Source organism: Ictidomys tridecemlineatus, chromosome 3 (assembly GCF_052094955.1).
Source record: "Ictidomys tridecemlineatus isolate mIctTri1 chromosome 3, mIctTri1.hap1, whole genome shotgun sequence".
NCBI lineage: Eukaryota > Metazoa > Chordata > Mammalia > Rodentia > Sciuridae > Ictidomys > Ictidomys tridecemlineatus.
This window is the reverse complement of record NC_135479.1, coordinates 7,630,323-7,647,989: the sequence shown is the minus strand read 5'-3', so window position 1 is coordinate 7,647,989 and position 17,667 is coordinate 7,630,323. Positions and strand designations below refer to the sequence as shown.

General features: G+C 45.4%; 1 protein-coding gene across 11 annotated transcripts; it reads left to right on the top strand.

Annotated features, from left to right (window-relative positions):
* The first annotated feature begins 36 nt into the window (after positions 1-36).
* On the top strand, positions 37-15,783 carry Mtnap1 (mitochondrial nucleoid associated protein 1). Of its 11 annotated transcripts, none has more exons than XM_078041757.1 (6): positions 37-157; positions 663-767; positions 3,199-4,697; positions 9,941-10,048; positions 10,516-10,623; positions 15,028-15,783. In XM_078041757.1, exons 3-6 carry the CDS (start codon positions 3,206-3,208, stop codon positions 15,198-15,200), a joined length of 1,881 nt encoding a protein of 626 aa, XP_077897883.1. In that variant the 5' UTR covers positions 37-157; positions 663-767; positions 3,199-3,205; the 3' UTR covers positions 15,201-15,783. The 11 variants fall into 11 exon arrangements, with proteins under 11 accessions (XP_077897883.1, XP_077897884.1, XP_077897888.1 ...); XM_078041758.1 differs by lacking the exon at positions 37-157 and adding an exon at positions 171-352; XM_078041762.1 differs by lacking the exon at positions 37-157 and having other exon boundaries at positions 359-767; positions 3,199-4,277.
* The last annotated feature ends 1,884 nt before the right edge of the window (positions 15,784-17,667 follow it).

Genomic DNA, 17,667 nt, shown 5'->3' with positions numbered 1-17,667 from the left:
AAAGCCGGCCGCGCTGACCGGTAACCCCGCCCACAGGAAAAGGCGGGCTCGCAGGGGGAGGTGCGACTGGAGCTTCTGGGAGAGCGGACCCTGTCGGAGGTGGCCGGAGCGTTCGCCTGTTCACAGCCAGGACGGAATAGACTCAAACTCCAACCAGGTTGAAAATACATTAACTTATGCCACAATAATTGACACAAGTATTTTAATTGAATCCCTGTTTGGTAACGCTTCAGAAGACTTAGGCGGGCCCCATCAGGCAGCGGCACGGATGCCTGCCGCGGGTCCCGGGTCTGGGGGTTGGAAGGCGCACGCGGGCTGCCCAGGGTCGACGCGGCGCTGCCCGGACTTTCAGGTGTGCCGAGGTGCCGACGCTGCTCGGCGGCGAGTCCCCAAGGGTGAAGCTGCTTCCCACGGCCCGCGCTCGAGGACTGGGGGGAGACCCGAGGCTAGAGCGGGGCGGAGAGGCCCCCTAAGCCCTCGGGTTCCGCCACCTGCTGGAGGGGGCGGGGCGAAGAGGTGCCCGCGGCAGGGGGCGCGGAGATGGGCGTGTAGGTGGGCGGGGCTGCTGAGCCCGACTCGCCGCCGCGGCCGCGTCCGGTGCGGCGTTTCCCCGCTGCGCGTGCTGTCCAGTTAACTCTTACACAGTAAGGTGTCTCGCACAGACTGGCGGTCAGGTCTCCTCGGCCCGACGGAGCGGTGGAGAGAAAGCATGGGATCCGGCAGAAGCAGCCGCAGAACTAGCCGCCGCCTCTGCTAGGGGAGCTCGGGTAAGAGCAGGCGCCGCCCGCGGGGAGACGGCGCGGTGGGAAGGCCGAGGTCCTCCCGGAGGTGGGTGAGGCGGGAGGGCTGTGGAGGCCGACCCGTCCAACGGAGTCTCTCGGTTCCGACGGGATGGCTCCGGCGGTGTTTGGTAAGTAAACGGTCCGTGGCTTCCAACATACTGTCAGCGTGTTCTTCCGAAGAGAGAATCGTCGCTGGGCACCACTGGCAGGAAACGGTTTCGTTTTGCATGACTTCGTGTAGCTCACGTGGATATTTGTTTTGTGACTTCAGATTCTGCTTTCTGATCTATGTAATGGCCAGATGATGTTCTCAATTGCGGTGCAGTGTAATTATGTTTAGAGAAAGAATTCATTCATCATGTTGCATGCCAGGCTCAGTGCTGGGTTTTGAACGCAGGATGGGCGTTCCCTGCCCTCTGGAACGATATAGGAACAGAAAGGTTTCTAAAAGAAGTAACTTTCAAATGAACTCTGGAATTAAACATTTTCTTTTCTCAACTCTTAGAGTATATCAAAGAGGTGTAAATAATGCACGGTGTAAGCGCATTAAAACTTTTTACATAGTATATGTTTAACAAAGATGTTAAATGAAGCAAATTTGTCAATAATTGTCATAATACAAACTTTGAATGCAAAACTGGGGACCATGTCTCTTCACATAGTTGTTTGTGCATTATATGTACATTTACAGTTTTGTGGAGTTTTTTAATATTTATTTTTTAGTTGTAGTTGGACACAACACCTTTATTTATTTATATGTGGTACTGAGGATTGAACCCAGGACCTCACACGTGCTAGGCAAGCTCTTTACCACTGAGCCACAACCCCAGCCCATGTACATTTTATATGCATGTATGTGCATGCATATTACTAACATGTTAAATTTTGTAGAGCTTCATTTTTTATATCTAGATAATGGGAATTCTAATAATTTCCTCTTCCACTGCAATGGATCTTACAAACTTTTTTTTATTTTTTTGAGATGGTCTCACTATGGCTTGCCCTGAATTTGTGATTCTCCTGCCTTAGCCTCCCACATTGCTGAAATTACAAGAGTGCACCATCATGCTTGGCATCATATATTCCTTTTGAAACCTTTGCTCTAATTAATAATTTTTGGATCCTGACCTGAGTTTAATTGGTCACTTTTCCATCCGTGAATAATGTAATTTTTTTTGTGCTGGGAATTGAACCTAGGAGTGCTTCACCACTGAGCTACATCCCCAGCCCTTTGATATTTTTTTTTATTTTGAGACAGGGTCTCACTTAGTTGCTTAGGGCCTTTCTCAGTTTGTTGAGGCTGGTCTCAATCTTGTGATCCTTCTGCCTCAGTCTCCTGAGTCCCTGGGTTTATAGGCATATGCTCCTGCACCTAGCTCTTTAATGGTTTTTAAACAATTTATTTTCATGTAACATCCAGTTGCTTAGCAATAACAAAAAATATAAGCAAATAAACATTTTATTCTGGTTGGTGTTTTGGTCATCTTTTCCTTACACTAACCACTAATTTATTAGATATAAGTCTTTAGGTCTTAGTTACTGTTTTTATTAGGTGTTTTTTTTTTTGTTTGTTTGTTTGTTTTTTGCTGCTATGACTAAAAGACCCAACCAGCACAATTGTAGTGGAGGAAGAGTTTATTAGAGGGCTCAGGCCATAGAAGGCCAGCTCCATTCCTCAGGGCTCAAGGTGATGCAGAACATCATGGCGGAAGAGTGTGGCAGAGGGAAGCACCTCACAAGAAGCAGAAAGAGTCCGTCTCCATTCCCCAGATACAAAATATATGCCCCAAAGCCACTCCCCAATTCCCACCTCCTCTAACCACACCCCACCACTACAATTACCACTTAGTTAATCAGGTGATTCATTCACTGATTGGCTTAAGACTTATCACCCAATTATTTCTTCTCTAAACCTTCTTTTTTTTTAATATTTTTAGTTATAGACGGATGCAGTATCTTTATTTTGTTTATTCATTTTTATGTGGTGCTGAGGATCGAACCCAGTGCCTCACATGTGCAAGGCAAACACTCTGCCACTGAGCCACAACCCCGGCCCCCTCTAAACCTTAAATTGTCTCACACATGAGGTTTTGGGGGACACCATATCTAAATCATAACAGTTATCTTCTTGTTAGGAATATTGAAAAAAATCTCTTTGTCTTTTCTATAACAGATTTCTAGAAGACTTTAAGAAAAAGTAAAATACTAAGCATAAATAGAACCAGGAATATTTATCCTAATATCAAGCTCTGTCTTCTGGTTTTTGCCTCAATACAAAAAAGAATGAATGAAAACAAAATTTTAAAGTTTCCTTTAACCTAGGTGTTCCAAATGAGTTTAAAAGGTAAAACACATATATCAAATAGTGGTGTTTACAAGCTCTGTACTCCTCACTTCTCGTGTTTGCCTTTTTCAGGAAGAGGATGCGTGATCTTCCACCCAGAATGGAAGTGTGCCCTTATTGTAAGAAGCCATTTAAGCGATTAAAATCTCACTTGCCATACTGTAAGATGAGAGAACCAACCATATCTGCTGATCAGAAAGTTTATCCATCCAAGCCAGCTACTCTTCCACGTGCTAAAAAAATGAAGGGACCAACCAAGGACTTAATTCAAACTAAAGGGAGAGAGTTAGAGACAGAGAGTGAGGAAAGAAATACCAAACTGACAAGGGACAAATCAGAACAGTTGTTGCTCTCTTCGCTATCAGCTGTTGGCCCAGAAAAAGCAAATACTGCAAAGGATCAAAGCCATCTGTCCTTGACAGTGCCAAAGCACACTGAACCAAAGACAGCTTCCCAAGGTGAAACTAAGGCTCGGCTTGATGCATCAGATAACACCTCTGCTGAAAGAGAACTTGCCCAAGATCGGCTTGAATCAGAGAGAAGTAGATGTGATCCTTCAGAAATGGAAGCAGCTTTACTGGTTGGCCCAGTGGAACTTTCTTTGTCAAATCAAGATAGAAAATACTCCTCAGCCCTGCCTGATGAGGTACGAGCCACTTCTGTTAATCTGAAATCAGGCACAATTGATCCCCAAGGACAAGGGCTTCCAGTTAAATTAATAGATGTATCCATGGCTGATAATCATTGTTCTCCAAGGAATCTGAGCAAAGGAGTTCAAAGGTTAAGAGTATCCATGTGGAGCAAAGAAAGACATTCCAGAGAAAGAGGCTGCCTCCCAGGAGCCTCTGCTGACGCTGGTGACACTGAGACTCTGGAAAAGAAGTCAGCATCACCCACTGTGGGCCTTCATGTTAGCCCATTAGGTGAAATCCAAGTCAAGGAGAACCAAGGAAAAGGACTTGGCCTTGGAGTAGAAGCCTGTGGGAGCAAAGGGAATGCAGAGGGAAGTGGGTCTGCCACAGAAGTGCAGGAGCAGGCCTCCGTGAGCCATGGCTCTGAGCACTTTAACACTGGCGCTTCAGCCTCAGAGGGGAAGTTGGAAGATGCAGGTCCATTTCCAATTCTGTTCACTCCACAGGAGGTAGCTTACAGTGAGTTTCTTTCTGCATCAAAGTCAGATAATCAAAGTCTTGTTTCTCTGGCTATAAAATCTCTTCAAGAAGAGAAAGCACAATTCTGCAATCATCAGCAGGTTCCTGGTGTAAAGTTATTAGCTGAGATTGAGGCACGAATTCTGGAGCCCAGATCTGGCTGTGGGCCCCCAGCATTGTACACTGGGTTCCCGCAGTCTCTGCATGCAGCTCAGCATCCATTTTCTAAAAGCTCCTTAATCAGTTATTTTGGTACTGCTGAAAGAAAGAGGCCTCCTAGCTCTGTGGGGTTGGAGTGGTTTCCAGAGCTCTATCCTGGTTATCTTGGACTAGGGGTATTGCCGGGGAAGCCTCAGTATTGGAACTCAGTGGCCCAGAAGCCCCAGCTCTCCAGTCCTCAGGGAGAAAGTGTCTCACAAGGTAAAGTAGCTCATTTTCAAGGGCCATCCAGCCCATCCTGGAATCTGGTATTTTTAAAATAGAACAAGAATACTAGGGCTAAGGCTCAGTGGTGGAGTGCCCGCCTACCATGCATGAGGTACTGGGTTTGATCCTCAGCACCACATAAAAATAAAATAGGTGTTCATCTAAAACTAAAAAATAGATATTAAAAAAAAGAACAATACTAATATTTTCATTTATACAGCTTATTTTTACTAAGACAGTCTTGGTGGTGATCTCTTTTTTTGGGGGGTGTACCAGGGATTAAACTCGGGTGCTCTACCACTGAGCCACATCACCAGCCCTATTTTGTATTTTATTTAGAGACAGGGTCTCATTGAGTTGCTAAGTGCCTTGCTATTACTGTGGCTAGCTTTGAACTTGCAGTCCTCCTGCCTCAGCCTCCTGAGCTGCTGGGATTGCAGGCATGCGCCACCACGCTTGGCTTTGATGGTGGTCTTAACGGTTATGAGAACATTACTTCTTGCTCAAGGGGTCAGTAGTAGTGATTTATCATTCTCTGTCCCACAAGGGCTGACTATTGAATTAGGGCAAGCTGATACTCTAGAGCAGTTGAGTTTCTGCATCAGGAAGAGGCTTGACTGGTAGAAAGTGGATGGATAAAGACTGCTGAATTCACCTAAATAGAACAAGCACTGGGTCTAAAATTCAGTCAGGACCAGGTTGCACAGAAAATAAATTCCAAGTTTATAGTCAAATGCAACATCTGCAAGTTTGGAGTAGCAGAGGAAGTAGCAGAAGCTGTTTGTGGAGTTAGGGATACGAGGGGTTAAAACTGGACAGAGAAGTGGCAGTAGAGTCACATAGCTGGAAGTGGAGACTGAGATGGACCAGGAAGATGAGGGACCAGGAATGAGCATGTGGCAGGAAGGGGGTAGAAGTCTGTGCATTGGAAGAACTGGGCCACAGAGCTTAGGAGCCAAGATTAGAGCCAGCGGTTGAGCCTCAAGACCTGAAAGATGGGATCCGAAGGATTGGGAAAAGACACAGGTATTGAAACTGACCTTGATTGTCATCTCTTTAAGTAGCTGTCTAGGTAGATTGGGGGGAGGTGGCCCAAGTGGGAGCCAGGACGATCCTGACCCATTTCAGGTATCCTTGCCTTTCTCTGCAGGACCTCACCTTTATTACTAAACTACCTCTCTAGTTACTCCACACAAAGCTTTGTCATTGTGCTCACCAGGAAGCCTTTTCTGAAAGACTTTTTAGGGGTATAAAGTAGCATCCTTCTCCCTTGTGTCTTGGTCATTGGTACTTTCAGGCTGTCTTTATAGGAGACCTGTAACAACTCGGAATAGGTTTCCCCTGTAAAACCGATGTTTCCTCCTCAAAAAGGAGATATTTTTCCCCTTTCTGGTATATTTTGCAAATGATCACATATTCATTAAACTGCTACTTGTCTGACCTCTAATTATCCTTTTTTTTTTTTTTTTTTTTTTTTTAAATACTATGCTGGGGATTGAAGCCAGGGCCTCATGTATGCTGCTGAGCTAAACAGGCCTTAACATCTTCAGCTTTGATACGAAGTTGTTGTCTGGAGGTCAAGCTCCTTCTCCACATTAACACAGATTTAGCTACATTAACGGTTGAGTTGATTTGAGTTTTCAGAGTACTTCTCTATTTTGCAAAGGACAGGTTCAGAGAGGATTAGTGATTAGTCCAAGGTCATGTTGCCAGTAAGTGGTGGAATTGCACTAGAACCTGTCTCCTGCAGTTTCCTTCATCCCTCCCACCGTACAGACTGTAGAAAGCATGCCATGAGAAACCCGAGTCACAGCTCCAGACTTCACTGTGTTTTACTTGCACACGTAGACACCCACCCCATGGTAAATCCCTCTGACAAACAGGACTCCTTTGTTTCCTCCTTTATCTTTTATAGTGCTAAAGAGTGTCTTTGTTACATCCATTTTTCATTTTATAGGAAAAAGGGAGGGACTACTGTTGATCAGTGATGACTGTGTCATTGTGCTTGGTACATTACATACCCTCTTGTTTAATATCATAAAAGTTCTAAGGTGATGTTATTGTTCCCACCCTCTTATACCAGAGGGACCTGAGCCTTGGATGTCTGAAGAGACTTGATCTCATTCCTACAATAAGTGATAGTCAGGAGTCAGATCCAGACTGGCTGATCTTAACCTTACCTGAGGCTTACTATTTTATTTGAGGTCATTAGTAGTCAGTATCTTGCTTAACGTGAGTTATTAACTGAGTCATTTCACTTCAGTGGGTCCCAAGGATATAATAATAAGCAATTCTGTAACTTATTTTTTTTTATTGGTTGTTCACAACATTACAAAGCTCTTGACATATTTCATACATTAGATTGAAGTGGGTTATGAACTCCCAATTTTTACCCCAAATGCAGATTACAGAATCACGTCGGTTACACATCCACAATTTTACATAATGCCCTATTAGTAACTGTTGTATTCTGCTACCTTTTCTATCCCCTACTATCCCCCATCCCCTCCCCTCCCGTCTTCTCTCTCTACCCCCATCTACTGTAATTCATTTCTCTCTGTTTATTTTCCCATTCCCCTCACAACCTCTTATATGTAATTTTGTATAGCAATGAGGGTCTCCCTTCATTTCCATGCAATTTCCCTTTTCTCTCCCTTTCCCTCCCAACTCATGTCTCTGTTTAATGTTAATCTTTTCTTTCTGCTCTTCCTCCCTGCTCTGTTCGCAATTCTGTAACTTAAAACGCTATGATTTTGTTATGAAATATGATTTTTCCTTCAACAATAAGTAACTAGTAAGTCATGGCTGGTATCTCTTGTTGTACTTAGTGTGTTTAGTTTGGTATTTCTGCATCAGATGATAGGGTGTGGTTATTACAGGGCCTCTACTTCTGTAACTGAGATACGAGTGATTAAAGCTTGGCTGACATGCTGCCACCAAGTGAACAAAACTCACTAGGGAGAGAGACCTGAGGATCTCAGTTAACATCAAGACCTTATCCCACAGTTGGCCAAAGACTTTAGCAAGGCCTCTGAATTAAATGGATTAAAAGGTAATGTCATTGTCCCTTCAGAATGCTTTGTAATTTCACCAGTCAACACCTACCTGCAGTGACTACAAATTAAAATTGAACTTTGCAGGGCTGGGGATACAGCTAAGTTGGTTGAGTGCTTGCCTCACATGCACAAGGCCCTAGGTTCAATCCCCAGCACCTCCCAAAAAAAAAATGAACTTGCAGAAAGGAATAGGCCGCGGCCTCCTTTGCTGGGGCAAGACCTTGGGAAAGCCATTGGCCTCTCCTCTATAGGAGCCAGCTCGCTGCTTCCATCCTAGAGGCAGGGCCAAGGAGCTCACGGTCCTTGAGTTCCCTGTGTGTCAAGCATGACGCTGCAGGCCTGCACAGGCCTCGGGGGATGTCTTGCTGCCCTAGAAGGTTGGGGTTACCTCCTTCTGGAAATGAGGAAACCGAGTTTCAGAAAGGAAAAATCACTTCCCAGATCAGTTTCCAGTTAATGATGGGCACATAACGTTCCCTGGTGGTATTTGCCAAGCTTTTCCAGGAAGCGTTTCTTCTCCTTGGACCGTGGGCCTCAGGATTATGTCCGATCTACTTCCCCACATCAGGAAACGTGGTCCAGCAACTAGTTCTCGTACACCTGACCTGAGTGGGTACACCAGATGCTAGGGCTCCCTAGGCCTGAGAGCATGAGAGGCCATCGTGACGTTTTGATGAAATGGGCTAGAGCCAGAAGTTCTCCTGGCTAAGAGAAACACATGTGTTGTAGCCTAGAACGGGACCTGCTGGGGCACACTGGCCGTTCTGAGCATGCAGCTTAGTCACATGTGGTCAGGAATAAGAGGCAGCAGCATTTGCAGTCATCTTCTGAGGCTTAGCCAGAAGAGTTTTTATGGACTTACTACAAAGGGAATTTTGAACCCAGGAGTGCTCTGCCACTGAGCTACAACACTAACACGTATTTATTTAGAGACTAGCGATTTAACTCAGGAACACCTTACTCCTGAGCTCCCCAGCCTTTCAGCTTTTATTTATTTATTTGTTTGTTTGTTTATTTGAGACAGGTCTTTTAAAGTTGCTGAGGCTGGCCTTGAACTTGACAATCCTCTTGCCTCAGCCTCCTGAGTTACTAGGATAAGAAGTGTGTGCTGCCACACCCAGCCAGGCTTTTGTTTTTTAGAAGACTAACTTTCACATTGCAGGAAAACCATCTGTATAATTTTTCAGAAGTTAATGTAACAATCATTTGATTAATATTTTTACATCCACAGCAACTTTACTACACCTACTAAATCTGTCAGCATTATTTGCTCAATTTATCCTTTCTTCTGATGAGCCAAACCAAGACCAGAGTAGAAATTACCTATCATTAAACATGGAGAAAAACAGATGCAGAAAATGTTAACAAGTACCCTTTGCTGATTTTTCCCATGTCAGACATGCAGAAAGGTTGGCAAGCAAGTAAGAGCAGTGGGGGGAGTAGAGGCATATTAGCTGTAGAAAGCAGTGCTCTAAAATCTGAAGCTTTTTGAGTGCCAACATGAGTTGAGCACCTACCAACTGTGAGACCTCAAGTTCAGTCTCAGCATATCCAGAAAAAAAAAAAAAAAAAACAGGTACATTCAGACTGTGTGGATAATGAATTTCGGGGGTAGGGTTGGAGCTCAGCGGTCAGTTCAGGTCAGTTCATGCTTCGCTTGCAGTAAGGCCCTGGGTTCCATCCCCAGCACCCCCAAAAATAAGAATTTTGCATTTAGATCTTGGTTCCGTCCCAAAAATATCTTATTATATATGCATATATTTCTGATTTTGAAAAATTCAAAGTAATTCTGCATACCCCAGCATTCCAGGTAAGGAATATTCAACTTATAGTTGAAAATCATACTCTTTGCTAAAATTAGTTCAGCAGCTGGTAGAACTTAACAAGTAGTTCATTTGGTTAAGCATGTGTATGTGGATTATCTGGACAGTATATTCATCAGTCAAAAATAATTATAAGGTCCTGATTGCCAGGGAGTTCCTTGGCCTTCTGAAAATACTTTCTTTGGCCTGGAATAAATTTGACTTTCAACACTTACCTACAATCCAGTACGGAGTTCACTCATGCACTTGTATGAGTGAGCTTGTCTGAGGGCTAGCTCTGGGAACCTTTTGACACTGAATGATGGGGAAGGGGCGAATCTAGACCAACTATCACAGTGACTTCTGTTTGGAACCGTAGTTCCTTTGTTGGGAAGAAGTTCGACTGGTTTAAGGAGTTTGGAGCCCCCGGCCAGGCTTACCACCTCCAGCTTTCCTCTGAGGAGGCTCTTGGGAGCTGTGCACAAAGGTGAGGCTGGAGCTTTTAACTGTTGGGGTCCATTGCTGGCTTCCGGTGTTCTTACTTGCTATAAAGCAAGCAGAGGAAAAAAGAAAATCATGGCTGTCATCTGTTCGTCATTTTCATTTTGGAGTTGGACACAGTTATTAACCCTGCCCTTCCTCGTGCTGCCACCTGTCCCCACCTCCCTTGCCCACAGTGACTGAGCCTCCTTCCAAGGACAGAAAGACACTACCCTCAGGTTAACCAGTCACATTGGTCCCCGCCCCTTTAAAGATGTTAACCAATCCCAAACACAAGTGGTTGGAATTTATTAAAGTCTTTTATATTTTAGCCTCTTCATCTGTTTAAGGTTCATGTCTATATTAGATTCACCTGCGTAGGTTCCATCACCTGCACTAATGGGTAACTTGATGAACACGTAGGTAATGCTATGGTTCTGGCTCAGGGTGACAGATACGTTTCTCTCTGCGCAGGCTGGATCAGGTGCAACACCACGGTGAAGAAGAGTGGGATTGGTGGCATCACTATGCTCTTCACGGGGTACTTCATCCTCTGCTGTAGCTGGAGCTTCCAGCATCTGAGTAAGCCTTTCCGCAGTTTTAGCAAAATGACAAGTCACACCCCATTGTAGCGAGTGCCAGGGATTCTCCAAGTGGCTTTTTGTATCAAGGACACCTAGTGAATGAGCTATTGCCTGGGTGTTGGCAGTTTTTATTAGAGGTTTTGTTTATAATGGCATGTATGAGATTTGACCAGAATTCATATAATTGCTCTTGTCCACTATTTATTGTGGTCACTGGAGGTCTGGTGGTCATGTTTTTCTCCTTTAAGCTGTTTCCTGCTAAAGGAAAGGCACTTTCCTTGGTACTTACGAGCTCCTTTTTAGCACTGAAACGAAATAGCTTTCTGCCCCAGAAGAGAGAAAGGGACAAGTACACAACTTTCACTCCAGTTATGAGATTCAGCTGCACCAAGTCTTAACCAGAAGGAAAATACCAGAATTTCATTCCCCTTTTAAAGTATTACTCTATAAAAATAGGGGGTTTTGTTGTTGATGGTACAGGGGTGTTAGGGATTGAACCCAAGAGTGCTATACCACTGAGTTATATCGTAAGCCCTTTTTGTTTTTGAGATAGAGTTTTGCTAAGTTGCCTTGAACTTGTAATCCTTCTGCCTCAGCATCTCAAATGGTTGGAATTATAGGTGTGTGCCTCTGCACCCAGCCTAAAAACAGATTCTTATAGTTTAAAAGAGGACATTATAGAAAGCTATCAGAAAAGTGCAATGTTTTCCCACAGTTTAGAAAAGGAAAAAAAAATGACACTTTCAAATGAAAGCTTTCAGTATAAAAGTAAGATAATATTGTATACTAAAGGCCAACATATTCACAAACTGGATAACAAGATTTCTTTTTGTTTTTTGTTTATTTGGGGATGGGGGGTACTGGGGATTGAACTCAAGCACTCGACCACGGAGCCACATCCCCAACCTTATTTTGTATTTTATTAAAAACAGGGTCTCACTGAGCGGCTTAGCGTCTTGCTTTGGCTGAGGCTGGCTTTGAACTCACTATCCTCATGCCTCAGGAGTAAGCCGTGGCCCCCCCCATGTGCTGACTGACGGGGCAGAGCTGCTAGCCAGTCTGAGACCTTAGACCATCAATAAGAAGTTAAGTGAGCAGATCCAAAAGCAAGTCCTTCCTCCCAGAGAAAAAGGCTTCCCTACAGTTGTGCCCCTTGAAAGGGATTAGTTAAATGTTTGGTAGATGTGATGTTTGTCACCTGTCAAAATCAAAGTTGAGAACATGAAGCAAAAACTTCTCTTTGTCCAAGACTATTCCCATATTTGTAAAATAAGAACGGAATGATCTGTGGAGGCATCAGAAGCCATCCATAGAGGTGGCCTCTTGGGTCCTTAACGTTTATCTCTGCTTGTCCAAAGAGCTGCAGCGCTGGCGTAAGTAACCTTCACTGGACACCACTGAAGCCAGAGTCTGGAGCCTCAGGAGCCGGGCGATGCCTACGCAGCAGGAGGGGGAGTCGGAGAATAAAGTCACTGGAATCTAAAACAGTCGTGGAAAGCACATTTTATTAAGGTAGATGATCTGGTTCTGTCTGAGGTTTCTTTGGCTTGCTTTCAAAAGTGACTGAATTACTTAAAAGACCATTTTTTGTTTAATCATGAAATTGTTATTTAAAATGATGTGAAGATGAAAAAGTGGGTCATTTAAATTAAGACGCTACTTCTCAGTTCTCATTAAAAAGCAGTATCTCCACTTTAAATCTTTCTCCCTAAAGTTGTTTTCTAAACCTTGGTGTTTTGCCATTTGTTTATGGGAGATACTAGAGACTCCCTATAGACACTGTCCAAATTGGCAGAAAATAAGCCTACATGGAGGCCCTTGCCCTTTGAGCCTCTGAGCCCTTGAGCAGACCTTGGCAGGTGAGAGAAGTGTACAGAGGCTGGGTCTGAGGGGCAGGGAGTCTGTGGAAAGGGCACTTAAATACTCCTGCAAATGCTTCCTAAGCTGACTAAAAATAGCAAACCAACAGAATGTTGAGGTACCTTTGTGCATCTTCAGCAAGTGCGGCAGTGTGCACGGCTCTCCTTTTATTATCTCTTCCTGGGACTTCAGAATCCCACCCCATCCCTTCCCGAGCATCTGTGAATGACAGACAGCCCTTTCCATTTGTCAGTGTTAGCCTGGGTCTCTTCCCCTCATCAGAGTACTGAGTGGAGCCAGTGCAGTGATGCCCGCTGTGACCTCAGCTACTGGGGAGCCTGAGGCAGGAGGATCGGACATCCCAGGCAGCCCTGACAACTTAGCAAGTAAAAGGGCTCTGCTCAGTGGTAGTGTGCCCCTGGGTTCAAGCCCGAGTACAGGGGGAAAATACTTAATGTCCAGTTGTTCAGTCCCCGACAGTAACGTGGGTATCTGCAGACAGGGATGAGGCGGTGTAAGTGGGAAGCCGTTTCTCCAACCCACTACAGCACAAGCCAGCTGGCCTCACACACTGCCCAGGCTATGCATACCTCTCTCTCTCGGCTTTGCTTGCGACATCCTCGTGCAAGACACAGAGGTCAGGCCCTCTCCCCAGCTCCTGCACAGACATGCAAGAGCAGGCTTGCTCTCCCGGGCCTGTATGTATGTGTGCTCATTGCTTTCTTTCTTTCCTCAGAACTTGGACTCTCAGTCTGCTCCATCCTCCCTCAAGTGGCTTAGATTTAATTCTGCTGCAAATTCTCATAGTTAAGGAAAAGGTACTCAGAAGGGTGGCTCCATAAACCAGAATTGTCCACGAGGAAAGGTCACAGTCGAGGATAAGAGGGTGCCCAAACTCACTGGAGCCCCAGAACAGTCTCTCTTTAGAAAGGGCCTCGTGTCTCTCCTTAATTATCTCCCTTTAATGAAACACAGGAATTCCCTCCACACCTCCTCTTTGTCCACAAGGTCAGAAACTACACTGCCCTCTTTTCCTGATCCCTCAGCAGGAACAACAGACTCCTGCAGCCCCAACTCAGATCAGCCAGTGCCTTTAAGTGAAGCCCCTCGTTTAGTTAGGGATTACCTCTGGCTATTTCACATAGCAGCAAAATTAAATAGTAGCAGCAAGATCAATGTGCCCCCAAAAGTGAAAATACTTACTGTCCGGCCCTTTACAGAGTGTGCCAACCCCTACCCTAGAGAGCACAGCACCTGACCTCTTTGCTGGAGGGACGGGAGCCAGGAATCGCTGCTCTCGACACCCGGGCTAGGAAACAGTTCAACAGAAGAAGCCTGTCTTGAGTTGGCTCTAGTACCATAGGGCCCTGTTCTGCCCCTGGGGCCACCAGTCACACCTAGGCACAGAGGTAGCCCAAGGGCAGCATGTCACTCCCCAAGATTCTTATCCAGAACATTGCCCTCACTAAATAAGCTAGTATCATTTGCAGTCAGAATGCTGAAGCATTAATGAAAAAGTTCATCACAGTAAATATCTTACATTCCTAAAAATGTAAGAAACTAATTCACAACTCATTGGTCCCAAAGGGTTAAAGCCCCGTGAAGACGAACAATGGCTTTAACATGATTTAGCTTACCTATGTTAATATGAGGTCTCTCTGTTTGACACTGGTCAGCATCAAGAATTCTAACTCACCAGGCAAGGAGGTGTGCACCTGAAATCCCAGCAGCTTGGGAGACTGAGTCAAGATCAGAGCCAGCCTCAGCAACTCAGTGAGGCCCTAAGCAACTTGCCAAGACCCTGTCTCAGAAAATAAAAAGGGTGAGGGATGTGGCTAAGTGTTTAAGTGCCCCTGGGTTCTATGCCTAGTACCAATAAATAAGATACAAGAAGAATCTAACTCAATGTAGCCACAAAGAGCAAACTGTGTTATCTGATTTCTTTGAACTAGATAGAACTGATTCTTAAATAAACATGGGTGGTTTTAAAGAAGGCCCTGGAGTATCTCCATGTAGCACTTGTTACTCCCCTTATAGGGAGAGAAAGGCTTCCTCATCTGCTCCCTGGTGGCTTCTAGGGTGAGGAAATAATGAAGACCTTTCGATGAGTCCTGAAAGGGAATCTTGTGGTTTAATAAGCATTGTAGAAAGAAGTTGATGACCGGGTGCTTCTTAGGTTTGGATCTAAACAGACAGTGTAACCAAGGGACACACAGATTAGCTGCAGGTGGCAGTGTGGACCTATACTTGCGGTGTGAGGGTAGGTGTTTTGGTTCCTCTGTACAGACATCCACCAGGCTGCCCCTGCTAGCCAGCCCCAGTCACACATGTGATCTGGCAGGTTAAAGCTTCATCCATAGAGAGGAGATTTTCAGAACTGGAACAGTGGAGAGTGAGACTCTGCTACCTGGAGAAACCAGAGTGCTTCCTGGTGGTCACAGGGGTGACCACCCATCTCTTTTAAAGCCCCGTGAAGAGGAACAATGGCTTTAACGTGATTTACCTTATCAGACAGCCTCCTTGTGTGCTGACTCTTCTACAGCACTGGCAGGAGCCTCCCTGAGTGAGCCACAGCGCCCAGCTGGCAGGGCAGAGCAGGAACTCCGGAAAGTCACCCTGAGCCTCCTGCAGGCAGACCAGTCCCGCCACATCCTGCACGGGAGCCACAGCATGCCCAGGCTGAAGGTGAGAATGCAGCTTGCTGAGCACTTGTGAGAGGCCATGAAGACGGGTACTGGCTCTTGTTGAATCCTAAGTCACACCTAAAATACCTAAAAAAAACTACATTTTTTTTCTATTAAAAATAAAACGATGGGCTGGGCGTGATGGTGCACACCTGTAATCCCAGCAGCTCAGGAGGCTAAGACAGGAGGATCACAAGTTCAACGCCAGCCTCAGTAACAGTGAGGTGCTAAAAATAAAAAGCTCAGTGAGACCCTGTGTCTAAATAAAACACAAAATAGGGCTGGAGATGTGGCTCAGTGGTCGCGTATCCTTGAGTTCAATCCCTGGTACCCCAAAAAATAAATAAATCATGGGGATGTGGCTCTGTGACAAAATACTTGCCTAGCATGTGTGGGCTACTGGATTTGATACTTAGCACCACATAAAAATTAAAAAATAAAGACATTCTGTTAATCTACAACTACTAAAATAAATTTTTTAAAAATAATACATAAAATCATTTCCAGGGCCCAGGATGTAGCAGTGCTACAGCATGGGCTTGGCATATGTGAAGCCTGGGGTGTGGTCCCCAGCACCACAAAATATAAAAATAAAAGCACTCTGTTGTATTATCCACAGGCTCTTCTGTACTTTGTGGAAACTCACATACTAAGGTCACTACTCTTTTTGTTTTTATAAAATAAACAATGCTGGGCAGGTTGACCAACTTCTGGTGCTTCCTTTGGACTGTAAATTGGGGAGAGTGTTCCTGCCTTGCAGAGGTTCGGCAAGTCTGTTCCTTCCAGCCACAGGTGACAGAGTGGGAACTCACAGCAGCTGACCCAAAGCCCTGCACCTAGGCAGAGGGCCCAGCAGGTGTCCTCATCCACACAACAGCCTGTGCTGACACATTCCAGAACAAGAGATTTGTTGGTGGAAAGGCACTCTTTCCACGTTAGCAGCCCTGGGTGGCTCCAGCTGACATCCAAACCCCCAGGCCTGACCCCTGCACCCTCACACCACCTTCACCCCACCTGCCACTCTCCTCCTAAAGGTGGGGAAGACTATCTCACACCCCCTGCCATTGCTGTCTTCCTCTCTGTCCCTGCAAGTCAACTTGGCTGCCACCTTTCTTTCCCAATGGAATGAATGGCATTTTTTGATTATTACAGTAAAAATAGCATTACAGTGAGCATTCCTTGTCACTTCCTTACCTTGCCAGGACAAGCCTTTTGTGTACCATCTCCTGCCTGGAGCCCCCACATAAGGCACAGAATGCATTCCCCTTAAAGGAAGCCGCACAGGGGAACTGGGGCTCAGTGGCAGAGCGTTTGCGTAGCGTGTGTGAGACTTGGGTCCAATAAACAAAGGTATTGTGTCCATCTACAACTTAGAAAAAATAAGCTGCACGGGGAAGCAGCTCTCATGCCAAAGAACCATTGGGTTTAATCACGTGTACAGCAGCCTCAAGGCTGTTTGCGGGCGCCTTGTGCACAGAACGCGGCTGTAGGTGTTCATGCTTAGGAGCTCTAGATTCCACATGCGCATACTCAGTCCTGCCACGGTGCTTTATCTGCTTGTTCACAGGATGGAAAGACTCACACCCAGGTAGGGCAGGCTGGCTCGGCCCCAAGGCTGGGGCTGGCCTCACCCCAAACGTGGTGAGCTGCATCCCACCACGTGCTCTTGAGTGCCTTCACTGGATCTGCCGTTCCCCAGGCCTTGGGTTCTTCAGAGCCTCTGGTGGCCAAGTCTCACCGAACCCCACGGCAACGTGGCGGGTTTTCTAAAGTGAATTGCATGACATCTTGAAAATTCGTATCTCAAGAGAAAACCCCTAAAATGCCCAGGGAACCATAGGAGATGGCTGCTTTCTGAAGAATAAATTCTGCTCATAAATAAAGCTTATCTCATTCCAGGGCTAAAAGACAAAGTCAAGGCCAGCCACACACGGAGAATGGGGCTCTGGACTTTGAAAGGCCCATAAAGTCAAGTGTACAAGAAAGCCAGGGTTCCTCCTCTCCTGCCTGTCATTTGGTGTAACTTTGTAGAACACAGCTCAGGACAATTTAGAAGCTGTTCCATAAAAATAGGATTTTTTTTTTCCTGCCTGCCTGATAAGATGGCAAAAAAGAAAACCAACTTGCTGTGTTTCCTTCTATACCAAACTCTATCCCTGACCTACAAATCTTAAAGAAATCAGTGTGTGTAAATAACAAAGAGAATGAGTGGGTGAATAGCCAGCAAACTATAAATGATGTTCAGCTTAGCCATTTATTTATTTATTTAGGTAGTGGGAATTGAACCCAGGAGTGCTAACACTGAGCTGCACCCCCAGCCCATTTTTAATTTTGATAGGGTCTCCCTAAGTTGCCAAGGCTGGCCTCCCAACTTGTGATCCTCCTACCTGAGCTTCCCATGTTGCTGGGATCACAGGTGTTTGCCACCATACCTGGCACAAATTGGCCTTTAAAACAAATAGTTGTATCTGATGGGAGATGCAGCTAGAGTGCAGTTG